The 20,186-nt window shown below is 36.7% G+C and overlaps 1 protein-coding gene across 2 annotated transcripts; it reads left to right on the top strand.

The window, feature by feature from the left end:
• Positions 220 to 20,071, top strand: LOC105164971 (TATA-binding protein-associated factor BTAF1). Of its 2 annotated transcripts, none has more exons than XM_011083823.2 (29): positions 220 to 316; positions 676 to 875; positions 1,286 to 1,380; positions 1,866 to 2,083; positions 2,246 to 2,300; positions 2,756 to 2,837; positions 3,798 to 4,135; positions 5,428 to 5,536; positions 5,618 to 6,203; positions 6,526 to 6,658; positions 6,765 to 6,833; positions 7,571 to 7,782; positions 8,581 to 8,821; positions 9,016 to 9,186; positions 12,307 to 12,729; positions 12,870 to 13,307; positions 13,489 to 13,608; positions 13,676 to 14,158; positions 14,613 to 15,151; positions 15,418 to 15,910; positions 15,990 to 16,058; positions 17,160 to 17,264; positions 17,377 to 17,589; positions 17,659 to 17,922; positions 18,004 to 18,053; positions 18,298 to 18,407; positions 18,489 to 18,571; positions 19,191 to 19,400; positions 19,526 to 20,071. In XM_011083823.2, exons 2-29 carry the CDS (start codon positions 827 to 829, stop codon positions 19,691 to 19,693), a joined length of 6,126 nt encoding a protein of 2,041 aa, XP_011082125.1. In that variant the 5' UTR covers positions 220 to 316; positions 676 to 826; the 3' UTR covers positions 19,694 to 20,071. The 2 variants fall into 2 exon arrangements, with proteins under 2 accessions (XP_011082125.1, XP_011082126.1); XM_011083824.2 differs by having other exon boundaries at positions 220 to 326.

Raw genomic sequence — 20,186 nt, 5'->3', positions numbered from 1 at the left:
ATTTTTCTTCTACCAACTATACATATATAATTATATAATATTACCAACTGCCAAAAGGTCGGCTAATAGTAGAGCGAATCTGGAAACGGGTCCCTCCAAACTCAAACCGGTCAAGTTCTACATCGGGTCGGGTTATTTTTTATTTTATTTTCTTTGTTATTATTATTATTATTATATTTATAAAAAGAGCGTCATCGCCTGTTTATCAGAATCGAAAATCGAAACCCTCGTCCCCCTCACACTCCACACCCACAGAAAAATTAATAGTTTTAAGGAAGAAGAAAAGGAAGAATTCTCCGGAGAAGATCCTCTTCTGGTGATTTTAGGTTTCTTTACCTGTCTATTTATGCATATATTTGTGTCTATTGACAGACATACTGTTCAGTTCTGGGTGCAGAAATGGATCCGCATTACATGTTTAATCAACGTACCATTGATAAAATATAACTTTTTTCTTTGAGAATGCTTGTATTGGAATAGTGGGTTTTGGTTCTTGGGCTTTGTGGGGTCTTTTCTCTTTTGTTGTTTGTGTCCATTGAATTGATACTGCTGTTCGTATTTCTTGATTTTTTTTTCCTTTTTCTGCCATTCTCTGATTGAATTGTATGTGAATTGTTTGAATTTTTCAATGACTTCAACTTTTTCTTATTTGATTCTATTTACTGTTAATGGCAGGAATATATTTATTGTGGTCGCATGATTTATTAGTTACATGCAAGAGATGACAGTTATTGGGAGATTTTCCGGGATGGCAGTTGATGCTCATATATTGCTTTCAAGAGTTTGGGCAGCATTAAACTGAGTGGAATTTTTTAAGGTTTAGAGCATGGCTCAACAGTCCTCGCGGCTCCATCGGTTGCTCACGTTGTTGGACAGTATCCTCTATATAACTCTTTTATGCCAGTATTTCGGAAATTAGTAACTTAGTAATTCATGTATACATTACCTTTCCTGTGTTTATGCCCCTGATATGCTTGTGATGGTATGCAACATAAAACTTGGATAAGTTGTATATTCTTAAATCAAATTTGTTGCGAGAACAATTTGCTATGTCCATATCTGGCGCTAGACATGGTTCATGGTTTCAATTTATGCAATATGAAGATCTATTCTCAGTTCTCTTGTTGCAGGTTGATTTCGGCATATAGATTGCTGCTCCTGTATATGGTTATAAGAAACCTGTTTCCTTTTTTCCCCCCTTTCCATATTATCCTGTTTTTCTGGTCATTAGTTTCAATTGTTGCTAGCGCTCAATGAATATTTTTTCTCCTTCACAAATGCTAAGCGGGTTCGACCCAAGCCACAAGGTTTTCTGCAGCAAGGCAGATAGGGGAAATTGCGAAATCACATCCTCAGGACCTGAATGCTCTTTTAAGTAAGGTATGGTTTTTCTATTGCATTTCCGATTCTTTTGTTTTTTTAATGTTTTCAACCCTGATGCATTTTCTAATGGTTGGATTGGTCACTACTAGTATCATGGTTTGGTCCTTTTGGACATCATCCAAAGAAGGAGCTAGGACCCAGTCCAGTCATTTTTGCCTATCCACATGGTTTTTAGCAAGTCTTTTGCTTTACAATTTACTTGGACCTTAAACAAGTACTGACATGCTTATTGCTGAGGCTTGTCGATAAAGTAATATTGATTGTTAAGATTTGAGCAACAAGATACTTCAATATTCTCAGTTTTGGTAATCTGATTTACATAGTGTCACCTCAGATGATTTATAGTTATGTTATTTATTTGTCTGTTGTTTGTTTGATTATTTATGTGTTCTGGTCTATAAATCCTTTAGCAAATACCATTCAGATTTCTTATGGCTTCCACTTTCAAATATGAGCTTGACCCTTATCATATGAAAGTGTAGGTGTCACAGTATCTACGTAGTAAAAAGTGGGACACAAGAGTAGCAGCTGCACATGCTATTGGGGCTATTGCAGATAATATCAAACATACAACTTTGACTGAACTTTCCAGCTCTGTTGAGGCGAAGATGTTAGAAGCTGGTATATGTGCCACCTTTGATGATGTAGTGCCTTGGCCCAACCACCATTCGAAATTTGGAACAGGGACTTCTTTCAGAAGGTTTTCTTTATTTTAGCTACTTTTATTGATTTCAGTCCTTCATATTTATGTATACTGCTTCATGACAACTTTTACACTAGAAAGAATGTCATCTTGATCACATAGTTCAGACTTTTGTTGCTACTATTGCCTCTTTTGTGATGAAAATTTTGCATTCTGCAGTTTTGACCTAAACAAGGTGTTGGAGTTTGGGGCTCTGGTGGCGTCTGGCGGTCAGGTACTTTCCTTTCATTTCTGCTTGGGAGGTGGAAATATTGGGTGTGATTTCTCTACAACCAATTTACACCATGCGTGTTTGTTTTATGTCTCTGGGATGATACTACTTATGTATGTCTTATGGATCTGTTTGTTCACTTCCTAAAACTTGTGGGAAAGTTGTGGTTAGAGCTTCAAATAATTATGCTTTTCATCTTGTGTTCGTCATTATATTGTCTTCTGGTATGGATTTTGGGAAGCCTGATTTTATAGCTTATTAGGTTAAAACTAAATTGAAATAATATTTGCTGGTGCTCCATAAGTTTATAATCATACTCTGATAATTTGTGTGTCATTGAGTGATCCCACTCATGTTGACTAATAATATCCAATTTGTTGGAGGTGGCTTTACTTTATGCATTGAAGTGTTGGTATATAACTCTGCTAGCAGTTGATTTTTCATCGCCAAAATTACAGGAATTTGATATTGCAAGTGACAACTGTAAGAATCCCAAGGAACGATTGGCTCGGCAGAAACAAAATCTTAAGCGTCGATTGGGTCAGTGTTACTTTGTTTTCAATATCAACTTAACTAATAAATGAGCTCCCCTGTTTTCATCCGAATTAGGTGTGTCCCTATCAAGCAACAATATCTAAATTTTATGGTCCGGCACAAATATATCTAAAGCTCAGTTGTTTTCTCTATCCCTGATAGTTGGTTCTTTGTCTTTGACTAGGTCGTTTAGAATTGAATGTTATGGTTCACTGTCTCCTCTGATTCAGTATGTTTAGATGTCAGGTTTTTGGCATTTTGACTTAAATGAAAAATAATATCTGATGTTTTTTTGGAACTTGTTGACTCCATGGAATATTAACTTGCCAACTCTCATTGGTTTGTATCATCCTTTTTTTTTTGAAAAATATAAAATTAACAGTTTGTTAATGTTCAATTAACGAAACTGATGCTTTATGGAATATACCAAATTGGAGCACATATGTTAGTTCTTTTGGGTTAATATTGAAAACCATAACCATCGAAGTCCAACGTGAAGTACATTGCAGCTACTACTATGAGAATAACTGGGAACTTAAGGACTTAGTATTGCTGCAAAAAACATATGGACAAATGTAGAACACTGTTTTCAAAAAGAAAACACCGAGCACAATTTTGCAAAAACATATGGACAAACACTCGGACACTTTTTTATGTTGTATCAGTATAGTTTTTTCATCTTTATGGTTTTCATATTGAAGCTTATTAAATAATAGCATGTGCTTTTCATCTCTTTTTCTACATTATTTGTTCTCTCTTTTATTTTTCTTCATACTTCCAATGTTTTCTCTGAAGAGTGGAAATTGCCTTCTTTTCTGACAAAAGAGGGAAACATATGGTGGAATGGATGCCATCAGCCATCCCATGCTGTTTGCATATTGAAAGTCTACTTAATTGAGTTTCCATATGCATCGTGTTAATATAAAAGCCATTTGCTAAAATAGTAGTACTTACTCTCATTTGCAGGTTTAGACATGTGTGAGCAATTCATGGATGTCAGTGATGTGATAAGAGATGAAGACCTTATTATGCACAAGATTAATTACCCCGGGAATGGAATTGTGACTCAGTATTTCTCCACACATCCTTTACGCAATATCCAACAACTTGTGACAAGCATGGTACCCACGTCTAGATCTAGGAGGCCCAGTGCCAGGGAGCTGAATCTCTTAAAACGAAAGGCAAAAAATAATTCAAAAGACCAACCTAAAGGGTGGCCGAAAGATGGGGATACAGAAGGAATGCAATCACATGATATGGTGTCACCAAAGAGCATTTCTATGGACTCTTCAACCTCACATAAGGTGGATATGGCCCTATTTTTGATTGATTTTCTTTTCTGATATTGATTGTTGCAGTCTACCTCCAATTTCTTTTATTCTCGGCATCAAGGACATTGTCATTTCCCAAGAGTAGCGCTGCTTGTTTTATGGATGTGTGCTTCTAGCTTCTTTCTTTCATAAAACAAACACACACACATTTACACTTATATATTGTCAATGCCAAGGTTTATCTTGCCAATGCGGCTTCACTCTCTGTGAATAGCTTTTTGGTGGTGAGATCTCCTTGTGGGAAATTCCCTCCTGAGGATGTCTTGTTGTGTGTATAAGACTGCACCCTGTAATAATACAATCTGCCTGTGATCATATCCATTTCGAACGCATTAATTTGAACTATTTAGTCAATTAGTCCCCTTTGAGCTGCATTTAAACTACTAGAATAAAGTTCTGAATGAGGCTCACAAGTCTGTATACTCGGCTAGAGTTTTTATTGTGAACCAAAGCTACCATGAAGCCCCATCCAGAAGAGACATGTCATTAGCAAGAGCATGCATGATTTTAGTTCTTGAGTTTGGAGGTGACATGAGTGTGCTGTTTGCTAATGACAGCATTATGCTGAAAAGAAATCTGACCATGTCTTATCAAACAAACAAAAAAAGAAACTGAAGGGGATCGACCTCCCAGTGATTGATTCATTAACAGAAAGTAAGCACATACTATTTAATGCAACAAGTGTGGAGATGAGTGAGAATTTCGCATTCTGTGATTCATAAATCTTCACAAGACTACTTCATGGTATATCCATCTAGTCCAGTATGTTATATCCATATAGTCTTCATAGAGACTCATTTAACAGTATGCACTTGCTATTTAATACAGATCTTGTGTGCCTAATATTTTTTGAGTAGAGGAAAAAAGCAGATTTGAGCACTACAGTCAAAATGAAGTATTGTTTTTATATGATGACCGAACTTATGGACTGATTTTGTATAATAAGTTATGATTTACTGATAAAAGTAATTTACATTTTCTTAAATGGCTGCCAGAATTCTGAGCTGATGATCGTCTAGTTCTCCTATGAGATTCCGCTGATTATCATCTGGACCTGGAGTCATTGTTTTTATCTTTTCATGTTTATGTTTTTAGCTAATTGATTTTTTTTTTCTTGTCGATATAAAATACCGTTCTGTCCTTTGTAAGATCCTGTAGCTCTACATGTTCTTTTCTTCCATAAGTTTTCTGGCATGTTTTTTCCCTGTATTGACTTGCTTATGAGAATCTTGAAATGCAAACCTCTGAAGTAGTTTTGAATGCAGCAAGTTACAGATTCCATTTCTGATGATGAGAGTTTTGAGAATGATGGAGATGGGGGTTGGCCTTTCCAAAGTTTTGTTGATCAACTGCTCATTGATATGTTTGACCCTGGTAACTGAATTTTATTTTAACTTTTACCACATTGATTTTGTAATATATGTGATAGCATGTTCTTTGGTTATGTGTTCTCAGTTTGGGAAGTTCGCCATGGCAGTATCATGGCTCTTAGGGAGATATTAACCTATCAAGGAGCTAATGCGGGAATCCTTATGCCTGAAGTCAGCTGCCCTGTTGCATTGATTTCTAACTTGAAAGATAAAGATAATGAATCTGCAGTGAAAAGAGAGAGGGAAATCGATTTGAATATACAAGTTTCACTGGATGAGGCAGAGCCAGTTCCAAAGAGGCCAAAATTTGAAGATGCATCATTTCCAGTGAGTGACTCCAGAGACGGAGATCTGGAAATTAGTGCAAAAGCTGATGGAGATGGAGCACAAATCCCTCCTATGCATGCAAATGGAGGAATCGATGTTAGTTTGGTGAAGCTGGAATCTGAATCCATTATTGACAGTGGTTATCATTCTACTAATGATGCTACATTTGCTAAGGATTACTCTGAAGGCAATGTATCTTTGGAGAAGATGAATATATTGAAAACTCTTCCTGAAAACTCTGAACTCATGAACTTCGTCAAAGATGCGAGGAGTTCTTGGCTTCGAAATTGTGAATTTCTACAAGATTGTGCAATTCGCTTCTTGTGTGTCTTGACTCTGGACAGGTATGTTTTATTTTATAAATTGCTGAGCAGCCACAGTTCTATTCTAGAGATATATAATCAATCCATGAATAGGAAAATTGAAACTAGAAGGAAAAAGAGGGGCCTTTGTAGCTCCTAGGATGATGACAGTGTCTTGCTCTGTACTGTTTTTCATTAATTTTGATTTTGTTATTGGTTTGCGTTTATTACAGATCAGTGTTTTTCAGTTGACTCCCAGCATAGACTTTATGGTGTCACTCTTAAGATATGTGCAATACCTCAGATGAAAATTGAATCGCTCTGGAGGTTGGAAGATCTAAGTCATGAATTTCTCTCTTTGCAGGTTTGGAGACTATGTCTCTGATCAGGTCGTTGCTCCAGTAAGGGAAACCTGTGCTCAAGCTTTGGGTGCTGTTCTCAAGTACATGCATCCGGCATTAGTTCAAGAGACTTTGAACATTTTGTTGCAAATGCAGGTAAATATTTAAGTAAAGAATCATTTCTTCAACCCATGTCTATTAATTGTTTGTTCTCTCCCTTCATCTTTTTTTTTTTTTTTAATTATCCCTTTGCTTCGTTCAGCGTAGACCAGAATGGGAGATTCGTCATGGCAGTCTTTTGGGCATCAAATATTTGGTTGCCGTCCGACAGGTAAAGTTCTGTGCTTGTGGATGTGTTTTCCCTACTGATTTGGACTCTGGCAATTTTCTGGGCTTGATTAATTTTCACCAACTGTTGGTAACAAAATGCAATATGAAATTGTTTTGTTCATTCTCTCAACATGGTGTGAGACAGTTTGATGTGGAGCTAATTTAATAAACTTGTATGTAATAAGCAAGAGTATATTAAGTAAAATTTAGCACTGTTTAGTCTGGCATAAATAATGATTTTAATATATAATCTATTCTTTAACCATTTGGAACAACTAAACTATTTCCTAAAATAACACAACTAAGAGGAGTTGGTGATGTTCACGGGTGATAAAAGTGTTCCAGAGAGCATTGTTCTGGGGAACAACAAAAATCTTGCAAAGGAACAGGAAAGAGCAGCTAATAGGCCACTGCTTCTATTGAACCTGAACCATGTGAGTGCTATTTTTTGAATATGAACTACATATAGAGAGAACCATCATGCCATATTTGTTGCATTTTTACGTTTGAGGTATGTTCCCAGAAGAACTAAAGTTTCATCATCTATAGCCATAATTGAGAAGAAATCATAACTTATCTAGAACCAGGCTAATGCAGTGACGCATGTTCATGTTGTATTTTTGTTGTAGGCAGTCAAGCACGTACTTGAGTTGATCTTCTCTTGTATATTTTGTGCATTTTATTGTTTAGCAGTTGCTTTGTATTGGTCTTGCTACTAAAACCTAAAATTGATAACAGGAGATGCTCCATGATTTACTTGGTCCTGTTCTTCCTGCTTGTAAAACTGGGCTTGAAGATCCCGATGATGATGTGAGAGCAGTTGCGGCAGAGGCCCTGATACCAACTTCAGCTGCTATTGTTTCTCTCAAGGGTTCAATCTTGCATTCTATTATTATGTTGCTTTGGGACATTTTGCTTGACCTGGATGATTTGAGTCCCTCAACGAGCAGGTATTTTTTATTCACTAATCATGCTTGAGATTCTTCTTTTCGCTGGCAATGTATTTCTGTGCTTTCTGTATCATGTTGCAGATGACTTGCCTTCTCTCTTTTGTTGATTCAGGACAATAAATGTTTATACTATTTTAACCTCTCTCCTGTATTAGGGTGCTTCTGTATGTTTATCAAGGCTTCTTTGGACACTCTTTACATGAATAAATTGCTTGACCGAAACACCTCAACTTAGAACTCGATCCCTAATAGGATTACCATTTGGTCCTGAAGTTGTTCCACTTCTTCTTTATTAGGGCTTCTTCACCATACTACCCTAATTTTGTGAGAATGGTGTGATATACTCTGCTGTTACCAAGGTTTATAGCGTGTGCAATATAACTTTTTATTTGACCGCATCTGAATGTGGTCCCTAGAACCCTATTTGGCTTATTCATCTCTCAACAAAAGTTGGTAGTCACCTCATTTCCCCAGATGCGTATCAGTGTGTTTGCTGCAACTCGAATTTTGCTAATCGAAAAGTGTTACTTATGTTTTTCGTTTGTCTTATCTTCTTTATACAGACAGCAACTTATTCCATATTGTGTTTGCTGTACTACTTGTATTCATGGGGAATTTTTTTGGCCTTGAGGTCCTAGCATTTTTTCCTGTGACCACTCATTTTCTACTTCCATTATTTCTCAATAAAGCCCCAGTCCAAGCATGTGATGAAAGAAAAAATAGTTTTACTTGAAGTATTTATCTTCGTTCTCGGTATGGAGATTTCTCAAACTTTGTTTTTGTTTAATGGTGTTGCAGTGTAATGAATCTGTTAGCAGAAATCTATTCCCAGGAGCAGATGATTCCAAAGACTTTTGGTACCTTTGGCTCCACAGAGAAACCGGAGCTTGACCTTAATGAAATTGGTCAGTCGGATGATCTTGAAGAAGGAATGAGTTCTCTGGAAAACCCCTATATGCTATCAACACTGGCACCAAGATTATGGCCCTTTATGAGACATAGTATCACATCAGTCCGTTTATCAGCAATTCGCACCTTGGTAGTATATTTACCTATCTTCGGCTTTCCATCTTGTGCTTAACATGACTGTATCTACTCCTTTTTCAATTTGTTAATCCATCTTTTAGATTATTTCTAATTGTGTGCTACTTTTTGTAGGATGATATAGTTCATTTACTTTTTTTATTTGATAAAATGTTTGGCTAAAATAAAATTGAATGTGGATATGGACAGGAACGTTTGCTTGAAGCTGGTTATAGAAGGAGCAACACTGATGAGTGCAGCTCATTTTGGCCTTCTTTTATAGTTGGTGACACCCTGAGGATTGTTTTCCAGAACTTGTTGCTTGAATCGAATGAGGAGATTCTGCAGTGCTCAGAGAGGGTTTGGAATCTGTTACTCAAAGTAAGCATCCTGCAGTTAAAATGTGGGTTTCACTGCAATTATGATAATTTCATTACTTCTCTTTCAACTTATTTTTAATGATGGGGACTATTATGGAATTTTGAAGTTTTCATCAACTGAGTTTTTTATATTAGTAGCTGAAATCATGGCGCTTTGTGGATTAGGATCAAGTAGGTTTAGTAAATTTATAGAAATGCAAAGGACTCTGCAAGGTTTTATATATGGGGAAAGCGTCCGCCTGTCTGGCTTGGCATTATGTCTCCATGATCTAAGCTTGTCTTGAGCACCTCAAAAAGGAGAGAGATGTCCTGTCCCTTATTCATGCACATCTACATAGCGAGACAGCCTAATCGTTAGTTAAATTAATCAAATCAGTTTGCAGCACAATGAATCATGAATCCCGATTTTCTATTCTTCTGTTATGCATTTAAAAATGTTCGTACTTTTCTTTCTTCTGCCCTAGTTGTGCCTTTAATTGTCTTAATATGTTGTTTTCATTTTTCTAATAGTGTCACCCTGGTTCCCCGTCATTAGATGCCAGGTGCCCAATTTGATTTTTTTTGTCATTGCTGTTAATTCCACCAAGGGGTGTCCTGTTCCCCCATCATAGAAAGAAGGAAAAGGATTGACCTCTGAGGCAGTGTTTCGAATAAATATAAATTTTGTTCAAAATTGTTGGAAGTAACAACATAATATCATAATGTAACGAAGGATTATTGTGATAATTTAATACATAGAATCAACAAATATTGCAATGACAAATTTCAACAATGTAGGATTCTTGGTCTAAAGTGGCTTTTGTTTTTTCCTTGCTTATATCCTTGAAACGTTTTGGTCTATCAACTCTAAATAAATTCTGAATATTCTCCAAAATAGTGATTTCTCTTGCGTCTCAATCTAATATAGGGTAAAACCTTCCTGAGGTTTGGCATAATTACGAGTACCCTCTCATTGTTTGAAAAATTACAAATACCCCCCTCAAATAGAAAATAATTATGTAGCCCCTAGAGGTGAAGTGGATATTACTATTTTACCCTTGCTGAAATTTTTAAAAAATAAGAAAAATATTTGAAAAAATATGAAAAAATTAGGGTGGGTAAATAAATATTCCATAGGGAATATTAGTTCATAAAAGTATGTTAAAAAATTCTAAAAAATATATAAAAATTTAATTTATAATGCAAAATGGCATTTTGTCAGTTCAACACAAATTGGATGGAAACCTAAAGGAAGCTGATTGAATGAGCTTATTATTAGACGACGTTAATATCAGGGGGTATAACGAGGAGTTATTTGTAATTATGCCAAAACCTTAGGGGAGGTGGTTGTTATTTACCCTTTAATATATTTTGACTTGTGTTTTTCTCCATCTTGACCTTTTTAACTCTTAAGATGCTGGATTTCCAGGCTAAAATTGCCTGAAACAAAATCTTCCAATAGTATATTGGTTCAAACCGTTAAAGCTGATGCTGCAAACTGAATTTATTAGTCACTTGCTATTATACTTGATGTGGGCTTGGTGAAGTTACAGATTGAGCATCAACTAGCTCATCCTTTCTGATGGTCAATTAACCACACAGTCTATTGCCTTGACGACAATCTCTTCCTTACTCATAATAAAAGAATATTTTACTTCTAACTGCTATCTGCCAGATTTTATTGTTGTCAACTCTGCCCATTTCACCTAATGGGGGTGTTTGCTTTTCAGAAGTGCGTAGTTTAAAAAAAGGGGGGATAAGTGATTAAGATGTAAAAGTTGAGAATGGAAGTAATAGTTATAAGTAGGAAAAAGGTTGTGTAGTTAGCACAACATAAAAGAAGTTCGACTTATTTACAAAAGTGTCTTAAGCTGCGTAAATAACTCATACCAGCTTAATTGAAGAACTAATCTGAAAAGCACTTGAGCTTTTGCAAACACCCCGAATATCTTATTGTTACGCTGCTGGTATTTCGCCCTTTTCTTCTACCTATATCACTTTCTCTTTGTGTTAGAATTTGTGACATGTGCATCTGTACTATCTTTGCACATCCTCCATCCTTTAGGATTCTTGGTTTCAGAAACACATACATAATGTTTGGATTTATTTTTTGAGTGTTTTGTTGTGTTTTATGGAGATAGAGAAAGAAAAGCAAAGATAAATAAGTGTGTATTGGAGATAGTATGTATGTTTGGATTTGTTTTTGGAGATAATTTAAAATAAGTATCATATGTTTAATGTTGTGTTTGGGGAAATAAAAATTACTATTCATTGTCAAATCATGTCTTTTTTATATATATTTATGTATATGTGTGTGTATATATGTATGTATTTATGCTAAAACAGTAAATTTAGGTGTTTTTAAATAGTGACAAACATTGAATATGTTTTAACTTATCTTAAAAATAATTTGAAAATGAAAACAAACATAGTGATAATATCTTCTGTATTGCTCTCTATCATACGCAGTACATATATTGCTAGATGGTAGAGGTGGTCCTGTTGCTTTCTATTGGGTAGAGTATCATTTTTCTGATCAATGTTCTTGGCAATTAATTTGCCCAGTTGAAAGTCTTCAATTCCATATTTACTCTTGCGGATCTCAAAACAGTATTGAATCTATCTTTTGGCCCTTGCATACTTCAGAGCTTTATTTTATTCTCATTTAAACTTGAAAGTTTACTTGCATGATCTTTTTGGTCTTTTATCAGCCTTGACTTAGCTTACCTCAAGATGTTGCATACCTGTGTATGCAAGTTGATATGCTGATTGCTAGGCAATGGTGTTAGGTGCTAGATGAGGGACTAGCTTTTCTATTTTGTTTCTCATATTAATGTGCATAGTGGTTAATCATGTCGATCGTCACTTATGCCTCTGTAAGACCTGCCGTTCTGCGTATGCTGCTGTTCTTCTATACTTTAGCTCTAGCAACATGAATATCTCTCCAGCATCATATCTTGTTCTGCTCATCTAGTGTAAATAACTAGTTTTATAGATCATCTGTATTGAGTTTTTCTATAGCATGTTAAAATACTCATTTGATGGTGTGATATGGTTGTCATTTTGTTAGATATTGATAAAGTTAATGAGGCTTTGCAGAGCTTTCTTATAAGTTTCCTGTTTCTGTACTCCCATTGAGCAGTGCCAGGTGCAGGACTTAGAAAATGCTGCAAAGTTATATTTCTCTTCGTGGATTGAGCTTGCTACTACTCCATATGGCTCTCCATTGGATGCTACAAAAATGTTTTGGCCTGTAGCTCTGCCTCGTAAAAGTCATTTCAAAGCTGCAGCTAAAATGAAAGCAGTTAAGCTGGAAAATGAAAACTACAAGAATAAGGCCTTAGAATCTGTGGAAAGCATGTTAGCTGAGCAAAATGGAGATGCTTCTGCAAATTCCATGAAGATTGTTGTTGGTGCTGATTTGGATATATCAGTAACTTATACAAGAGTAGTTACAGCAACAGCTCTTGGTGTGCTGGCCTCTAAGTTAAATGGATCACCGTTGCAGTATGTTGTTGAGCCGTTGTGGAAGGGATTGACTTCTTTGTCCGGAGTTCAGCGGCAGGTAAATTTGGACGAGAGAGAATGAATGAAGTGCTTCCATATGTTCCTATTATTAATTACTTTTAATATCTGGGGATATTCTTGTGTGAAGTATGGTGGAATGATATGTGGCTGACTTGTTTTGCTTGTTGATTATATCAGGTGGTTTCGATGGTTCTTATATCTTGGTTTAAAGAATTGAGGCAGTTTCCAAAGTCTGATGAAGCTGTTGCTGGCATTTCAAGTAAATTTAGGCTGTGTTTGTTAGATCTGTTAGCTTGCAGCAACCCTGCGGTTCCTACCAAAGATTCACATCTACCTTATGCTGAACTCTCAAGAACATATAGTAAGATGCGAAATGAGGCCAACCAGTTGTATAATGCTACAGAGGCATCTGGCATGTACAATGATCTCTTGTCATCTGTCAAAGTGGATATAGAAAATTTGACAGTGGATGAAGCTGTGAATTTTGCATCACACCTCGCATTTATGGGTAATGGTAACTCTGGGCCAGAATCTGATGGAAGGAACTTATTTGAGGAATTAGAGTCTTTAAAACAAAAGCTTTTGACGACTGCTGGGTATCTGAAATGTGTTCAGGTACTTAAACTGCAACATAGAACTATATTAACTAGGCAAGACTCAGAATCTGTCTTGTCATATAGAGCTTCTTATTTCTCTGAATGCGCAGGAGTTTTTATCCATTATGTCAATTTTTCTGTCTATTGAATGCTTCCAGAGATTTTCTAACATTTCATTCATTTTCCCTTTTTGGTTTCAGAATAATCTGCATCTTACTGTGTCAGCTTTATTAGCAGCTGCAGTTGTTTGGATGTCAGAGCTTCCAGCAAAACTCAACCCAATTATTTTGCCTCTAATGTCCTCCATTAAAAGAGAACAGGTACTATGTATGTTTTTTTCTTAAACACCTGAATTCACTCTAAAATTGTGGTTCATCTTGCCTGTAGGAGGAAATACTACAAAATAAGGCTGCTGAAGCTCTGGCAGAGCTCATCCATCACTGCATTGAACGCAAACCAGGTCCCAATGACAAGCTTATCAAGAACCTTTGCAGTCTTGTATGCATGGATCCTCGTGAAACACCCCAGGCTGGAGCCCTAAGTTCTGTTGAGATAATTGAGGATCAAGATCTTCTATCCTTTGGAAGTAGCAGCAGTCGACAAAAATCAAAAGTTAATATGTTCTCTGCTGGTGAAGACCGATCAAAGGTTGAAGGTTTCATTAGCAGACGTGGGTCTGAACTTGCACTGAAATACTTATGCATGAAGTTTGGTGGTTCTTTGTTTGACAGACTTCCTAAGATCTGGCATTGCCTTGTTGAGGTTCTTAAGCCTTGTAATCTTGAAGGTCTAACCCCAGAAGATGAGAAGCTGATTGATCAATCTATTGATTCGATTACCGATCCTCAAATTTTGATAAACAATATTCAAGTAAGGATGATAGACTTCTCCACCATTAATTTTACTCCTCATAGAATATCATGTATAGAATAAAATTATATTTCTCATTTAAATATTGTTAATATGGAAACTTTTTTCCCCTTGTTGCTGTTGGCAAAGGATTTAGATTTAAAAGCCAAAAAAAGAAATAAAAAAAATCAACATGAGCACAAGGTTTTGATGTGCTTCCAGACTCAATCCATAGAGATCCACTGAGGATCTCGTGTTGGTGAATCCTCATGTATCTGGACTAACATGAAGATCTTGTTGAAATGAAGATTCACTTAGTCATGTTTGTTTTGATTTTATTTTAAGAATTAACAAGCATTGTTTCCAATTTTGCCAGAAAAAAGATGAATCGATCCTCAATTGGAGACCTTTCAATGCTTTTTACTTCGGTCTTTTGATTTTCTTCTCTTCGTTGTTCCTTTCTTTGTTATCGTAGGTGGTACGTTCAATTGCTCCTTTTCTGGAGGCTACACTGAGGCCGAAACTGCTCACTCTTCTGCCATGTATTTTCGGATGTGTTAGACATTCTCATATTGCTGTAAGATTATCGGCATCAAGATGTATCACGGCAATGGCCAAGTCAATGACTTTGGATGTTATGGGAGCTCTTATTGAGAATGTTGTACCTATGTTAGGTGATATGACATCTGTACATGCCAGACAAGGAGCAGGCATGCTTGTTAGCCTGCTTGTACAGGGATTGGGTTTGGAACTTGTCCCATATGCTCCTTTGTTGGTAGTTCCTCTTTTGAGGTGCATGAGTGACTGTGATCATTCTGTCAGACAGAGTGTCACACATAGTTTTGCTGCTCTGGTGCCTCTTCTTCCACTAGCACGAGGTATCCCTCCACCTGTTGGCCTGACTGACCGTTTGTCTAGAAATAAAGAAGATGCACAATTTTTGGAGCAACTAGTTGACAATTCTCACATTGATGATTACAAACTCGCCTTTGAACTCAAGGTGACTCTGAGGAGGTAACTCCATCTTTCATTATCTACTTGGTTGGTTTTAAAGTAATAGTCTGAGGAATCAAGTAAATTGCTCTATTTATGCATAGCGACTGGTTCCATTTCTTCATTTTCCCTGAGTGTGGCGTGCACCACTAGAATTGGACAAAGGACAAAGCTTTATCCCTATTCATCAAGTGCCAGCTGTTTTTTTCCACTTATTCATCAAGTGGGTGTTATCTGAGCTTGCACCATGTCTTCAGATGATCTTCTGATTTCTTTTTTACTTTCAGGTATCAACAGGAAGGTATAAACTGGCTAGCATTTTTAAAGCGGTTTAACCTTCATGGCATCTTATGTGATGATATGGGCCTTGGTAAGACCCTTCAAGCGTCATCAATTGTGGCATCTGATATAGCAGAGCACATTGCTGCAAATAAAGGCGAAGACTTGCCACCTTCCTTAATTATATGTCCGTCAACCCTTGTTGGACACTGGGTCTACGAGATAGAGAAGTTCATCGATCCTTCTCTTTTAACAACGGTTCAATACATTGGTTCTGCTCAAGAGCGCTCTTCTTTGAGATCACAGTTTAACAAGCACAATGCAATCGTTACATCGTACGATGTTGTCCGTAAAGATATTGATTATCTCAAACAGCTTTTTTGGAATTACTGTATCCTAGATGAAGGACATATCATAAAAAACTCAAAGTCCAAAGTCACGAGTGCTGTGAAGCAACTTAAAGCCAAGCACCGCCTCATATTGAGTGGAACACCAATCCAGGTTTGTCATCAAATTGAGCTTCTAGTTGCAAATATAAATTTATGCTTGTTTGCTGACAAAACCTTGCTTCTAATTGCAGAACAATGTGTTGGATCTGTGGTCTCTTTTTGACTTCCTTATGCCAGGCTTTCTTGGAACAGAAAGACAGGTATGTCATCTAGACGTTGTTTCTTGTTTGTGCTTATCCATTATAAACATTTATTCACTGACACTGCTTTATTATATCAAATCTTTCTTGGCTAACACTATTTCGTTACAGCTCTAAAAATTTTGAAATTAATTTATAATACACTATGTAATCATCTATGGTCATTAAATTCAAGGAAGGGTATACTGGAATGGTCTCTATGTTTGCATGGCATCAGGAATATAACTGAGTTTTGCATGGAAAATAATGTGTGATGTTTTCGTACTCTCTTAGTGATGTAAATGAATTCATCATCAATTTTGGATTTTTGAATCCAATCACAGCGAATTATATGTGGAAGCATGACATCCAGTATGCTTATCCTTGCAAATCATACTATTCCTCTTAGACAATACATCTACTATTTAAGTGGCGGATGAATTAGCAATCCACTGAAAGATGAAAAGTAAGTATATGTGATAAATGAGGTATGCCAGGCATGCATCTTAATCAGATACTGGCAGCAGAGCTAAAAGATTCTATAAACTCTCACTGATTTTAAGGTGATACATGCATATAGAATATTGGAATGGTGCTTTAATTCTATGATTCTGACTCATTTCACCGAGATAAAAAGTGGCGCAGTGTAAGATTCTGCTCCAGATCCATGGTTATTGAAATGAGCCTCGCCCTTGTATTGAAAGTGTAATTCCAGAGTTATATTTTATCAGATGATAGAAACAGAATCTTTTTAAAAAAGGTACAGATCTATGATTAGGCCTCCTGGGCTGAGCTAAATCTTGTGATCTTTATCTCATAAATTGTGGAGACTCAGTTAGCTATACACTAACAGTATTAACTACAATACACTGTAGTAAATGGAATTGCCACTTCATATCTATTGTGAGTTTTTACACTACTCTTGCATGATTTCCTCCTTTTTTTTTTTTTTTCCTTCTTAATCTAATTTCAGAAGACTGATTGGTTAGATTTCCTTTTCTATGATGATGATATGCGAAGGTCACCACAGTTTTGTCAGTCTTTGGTTGGATCTCCCTATGAGCCACATTTTACGTGTCTGTTAGTCATGAATCTAATAACTGTCATTTGATGCTTCAACAGTTTCAAGCCACTTACGGCAAACCTTTGTTAGCAGCTAGGGATCCTAAATGTTCAGCAAAAGATGCTGAAGCAGGGGTACTAGCCATGGAAGCATTGCACAAGCAGGTGCTCATTTTTGTCTTAAATCCGTTTCATAATTGCAACTATCTCATAAGTTTTGTAGTTTTTCTTTATGCATTTTTGATCCATTCGGGCTGATAAGATTATCCTCGGATAGGTCATGCCTTTCCTTCTACGACGTACAAAAGATGAAGTTTTGTCTGATCTACCTGAGAAGATTATTCAGGATAGATATTGTGACTTGAGTCCTGTACAGCTGAAATTGTATGAACAGTTTTCGGGTTCACACGTAAAGCAAGAGATCTCAACTATGGTCAAGTTAAATGACGATGCAGGAGGGCCTCCCAAAGCATCTTCGCATGTTTTCCAGGTGTGTGAGAACATTATATAATCAATCTAATTGTCATTTTTGCTGATTTTCTTCTCTACCTGGTTGCAGGCACTTCAATACTTGTTGAAACTTTGTAGTCATCCATTACTTGTTGTTGGTGAAAAAATTCCGGACTCACTCTTACCTATGCTGTCAGAAGTTGTTCCTGCAAATTCCGATATCGCTTCAGAGCTTCATAAAATACATCATTCGCCTAAACTTGTTGCTCTTCAGGAGATAATGGAAGAGTGTGGAATAGGTGTGGATGCATCTAGTTCTGAAGGCACTATTACTGTCGGACAGCACAGAGTTCTGATATTTGCACAACATAAAGTAAGGGCTGCTGTTTTTTTTGTAAATATCTTCTTCTCCTGTCTATCGTCCTGTCGTTTATAATTATAATTTCTTATGCAGGCCCTCCTGGACATTATTGAAAAAGACTTGTTTCAAGCTCATATGAAAAAGTGAGTAGCCTCTTCGCTATATATATATATATATATTTTATTTCTCAAAATTTTGAATGGAAAGTGACTTGGTGTTTGTGTTAAGTCCTCTGCTTTCTGGTGTTCGTGTGTTTGTGTGTGTTTTAATAATGTACATATCCTTCCGTTTGTTTCTTATAATTGTATTTTTGCGTGGAATTTCTCGTAAAATTCCGTGTGTATTTGCATGAAATGATTTAATTGTTTCATGATTCTTCTGAAGCAGTGTTACATATTTGCGGTTGGATGGCTCAGTTGAACCTGAAAAGCGCTTTGAAATTGTTAAAGCTTTCAACTCAGACCCTACAATTGATGCTCTGCTGCTCACAACACATGGTACTATTTTTTATTAACACTTGTCAAACTAACAGGATAGAGGAACTTTCTGTGACCTGAACCTCATAATTGCTTGCGCAGTTGGTGGGCTTGGTTTAAACTTGACATCCGCTGATACCCTTGTTTTTATGGAGCATGACTGGAATCCCATGAGAGATCATCAGGTGCGGATGCAATCTTTCTTTTTTCATGGCTTCTCCTGACTCATTTAAAATTTTGGATTCCAAAGAGAAGATTTCTTCTCATGCAAAGTAATACTTAATTTCTTATCCTTTAACTACCTATCCAACAATCAAATGCTAGGTGTTTCTGGATGGATTGCAGTATTTAGAAAATATTAAACATCAATGACCAAATATACTCTTTTAACACTCGGACTGTTTTTTTTTTTCTTTGTTCTGCACCCCTAACTTCACCTTGTTTCTCATCACGCTGCTTACTGCTGCTGTCTGAGCTTCCTCCACCACCCTCCTCTGTGGTACCATTAATATCCCCATTCTTGCACCCACTGATCCAAGTTCCTACTCCCCGTGCGCAGAAACTAGTGTTACTTACCACATCAACCCCGAATCTCTTTTCTATACACACTTAAATATATGTTACGGAGATGCCGGAGGAAAAGGAAGAGACAAGCACTCCCAGTGACCTAAATTGAAGTTTTATTATCATCATTGCTTGAAGTGTACATATTATAGATTTTGTTGCAGACGACAAATTCTGCATGTTCCATTGTTGAAACAGATTTCACATTTCAAAAAACATCATCTTTTGCCACATTTGCAGGCCATGGACAGAGCGCACAGGTTAGGTCAGCGCAAAGTTGTTAATGTACATCGTCTTATCATGCGAGGCACCTTGGAGGAGAAAGTTATGAGTCTCCAGAAGTTCAAAGTTTCAATAGCTAATGCCATCATAAACGCAGACAATGCAAGCATGAATACAATGAACACAGATCAGTTACTGGATCTGTTTACTTCCGCAGACGGCAAAAAGGTATTTGCGTGGCATTCCATAAATCCTTGCTTTCGGTGGAAGTATATTGAGCTTTGGCTTCTAGCAAACTTCCATGACATCTAGACCATTTTATGTTTGACATTGTGTGTCTGTTTGTTATTCAGGGTGGAAGAATGTCAAAATCTTCGACGCAATCAGACATGGATACAAAATTACCGGTCAAGGGAAAGGGACTAAAGGCCATTCTTGGTGGACTGGAAGAGCTCTGGGACCATTCACAGTATACCGAAGAGTACGATCTAAACCAATTTTTGGCGAAGCTAAACGGCTGAATCAATCACAAGATTACATGATCTCTCGAGATTTTGGGAGTAGAGGATGCGTCGAGCATGCAGGCACAGTGTATATTCTTCAAGTCGCAGCTCATTGAATTATCAAAAAAGAAAGGGGGAAAAAAAAAAAAAAAGCTCATTGACAATTTTGACAGTTAGCTCTAGTTATCTTTTCCCTTCATTTTCCTTCTCAATTTCCTAATTTTAGCAGTTCCATTGGCGCATTTTAGTGCTTGCGGGAAGCCATGTGGTAGTTTAGTTCTTGGCAATGCAAGCCAATGCAAATATAGCTGAGGGAGGTTACAATCAACAATCTGTAAATTTTGGATACTGTATATACATTCAGATATTCTTGATTTACAGTCAATATTCCCAATATTTCCCCTTCTCCAACCGCCCAAAATGATTAATAGGGTGCATACACAGCTCCTATCAGCATTCGTATCTGTTAGAATGTATTTTGTGCTGTACTTCCAATTCGACAATTTTAAAC

The sequence above is a fragment of the Sesamum indicum genome, linkage group LG6 (genome assembly GCF_000512975.1).
Source record: "Sesamum indicum cultivar Zhongzhi No. 13 linkage group LG6, S_indicum_v1.0, whole genome shotgun sequence".
Taxonomy (NCBI): domain Eukaryota; kingdom Viridiplantae; phylum Streptophyta; class Magnoliopsida; order Lamiales; family Pedaliaceae; genus Sesamum; species Sesamum indicum.
Note: the sequence above shows the minus strand (reverse complement) of the source record. Positions and strands in the feature narration are given on the sequence as shown.

What these genes read in the sequence shown, in the direction of transcription:
- LOC105164971 (XM_011083823.2), top strand. Translation starts at nt 827, where the DNA reads ATGGCTCAACAGTCCTCGCGGCTCCATCGGTTGCTCACGTTGTTGGAC. An exon ending in TGAATGCTCTTTTAAGTAAG is followed by an intron (nt 1,381 to 1,865) that starts GTATGGTTTTTC and finishes ATGAAAGTGTAG; the next exon opens with GTGTCACAGTATCTACGTAG. An exon ending in TTTTGATAAACAATATTCAA is followed by an intron (nt 14,159 to 14,612) that starts GTAAGGATGATA and finishes TTGTTATCGTAG; the next exon opens with GTGGTACGTTCAATTGCTCC.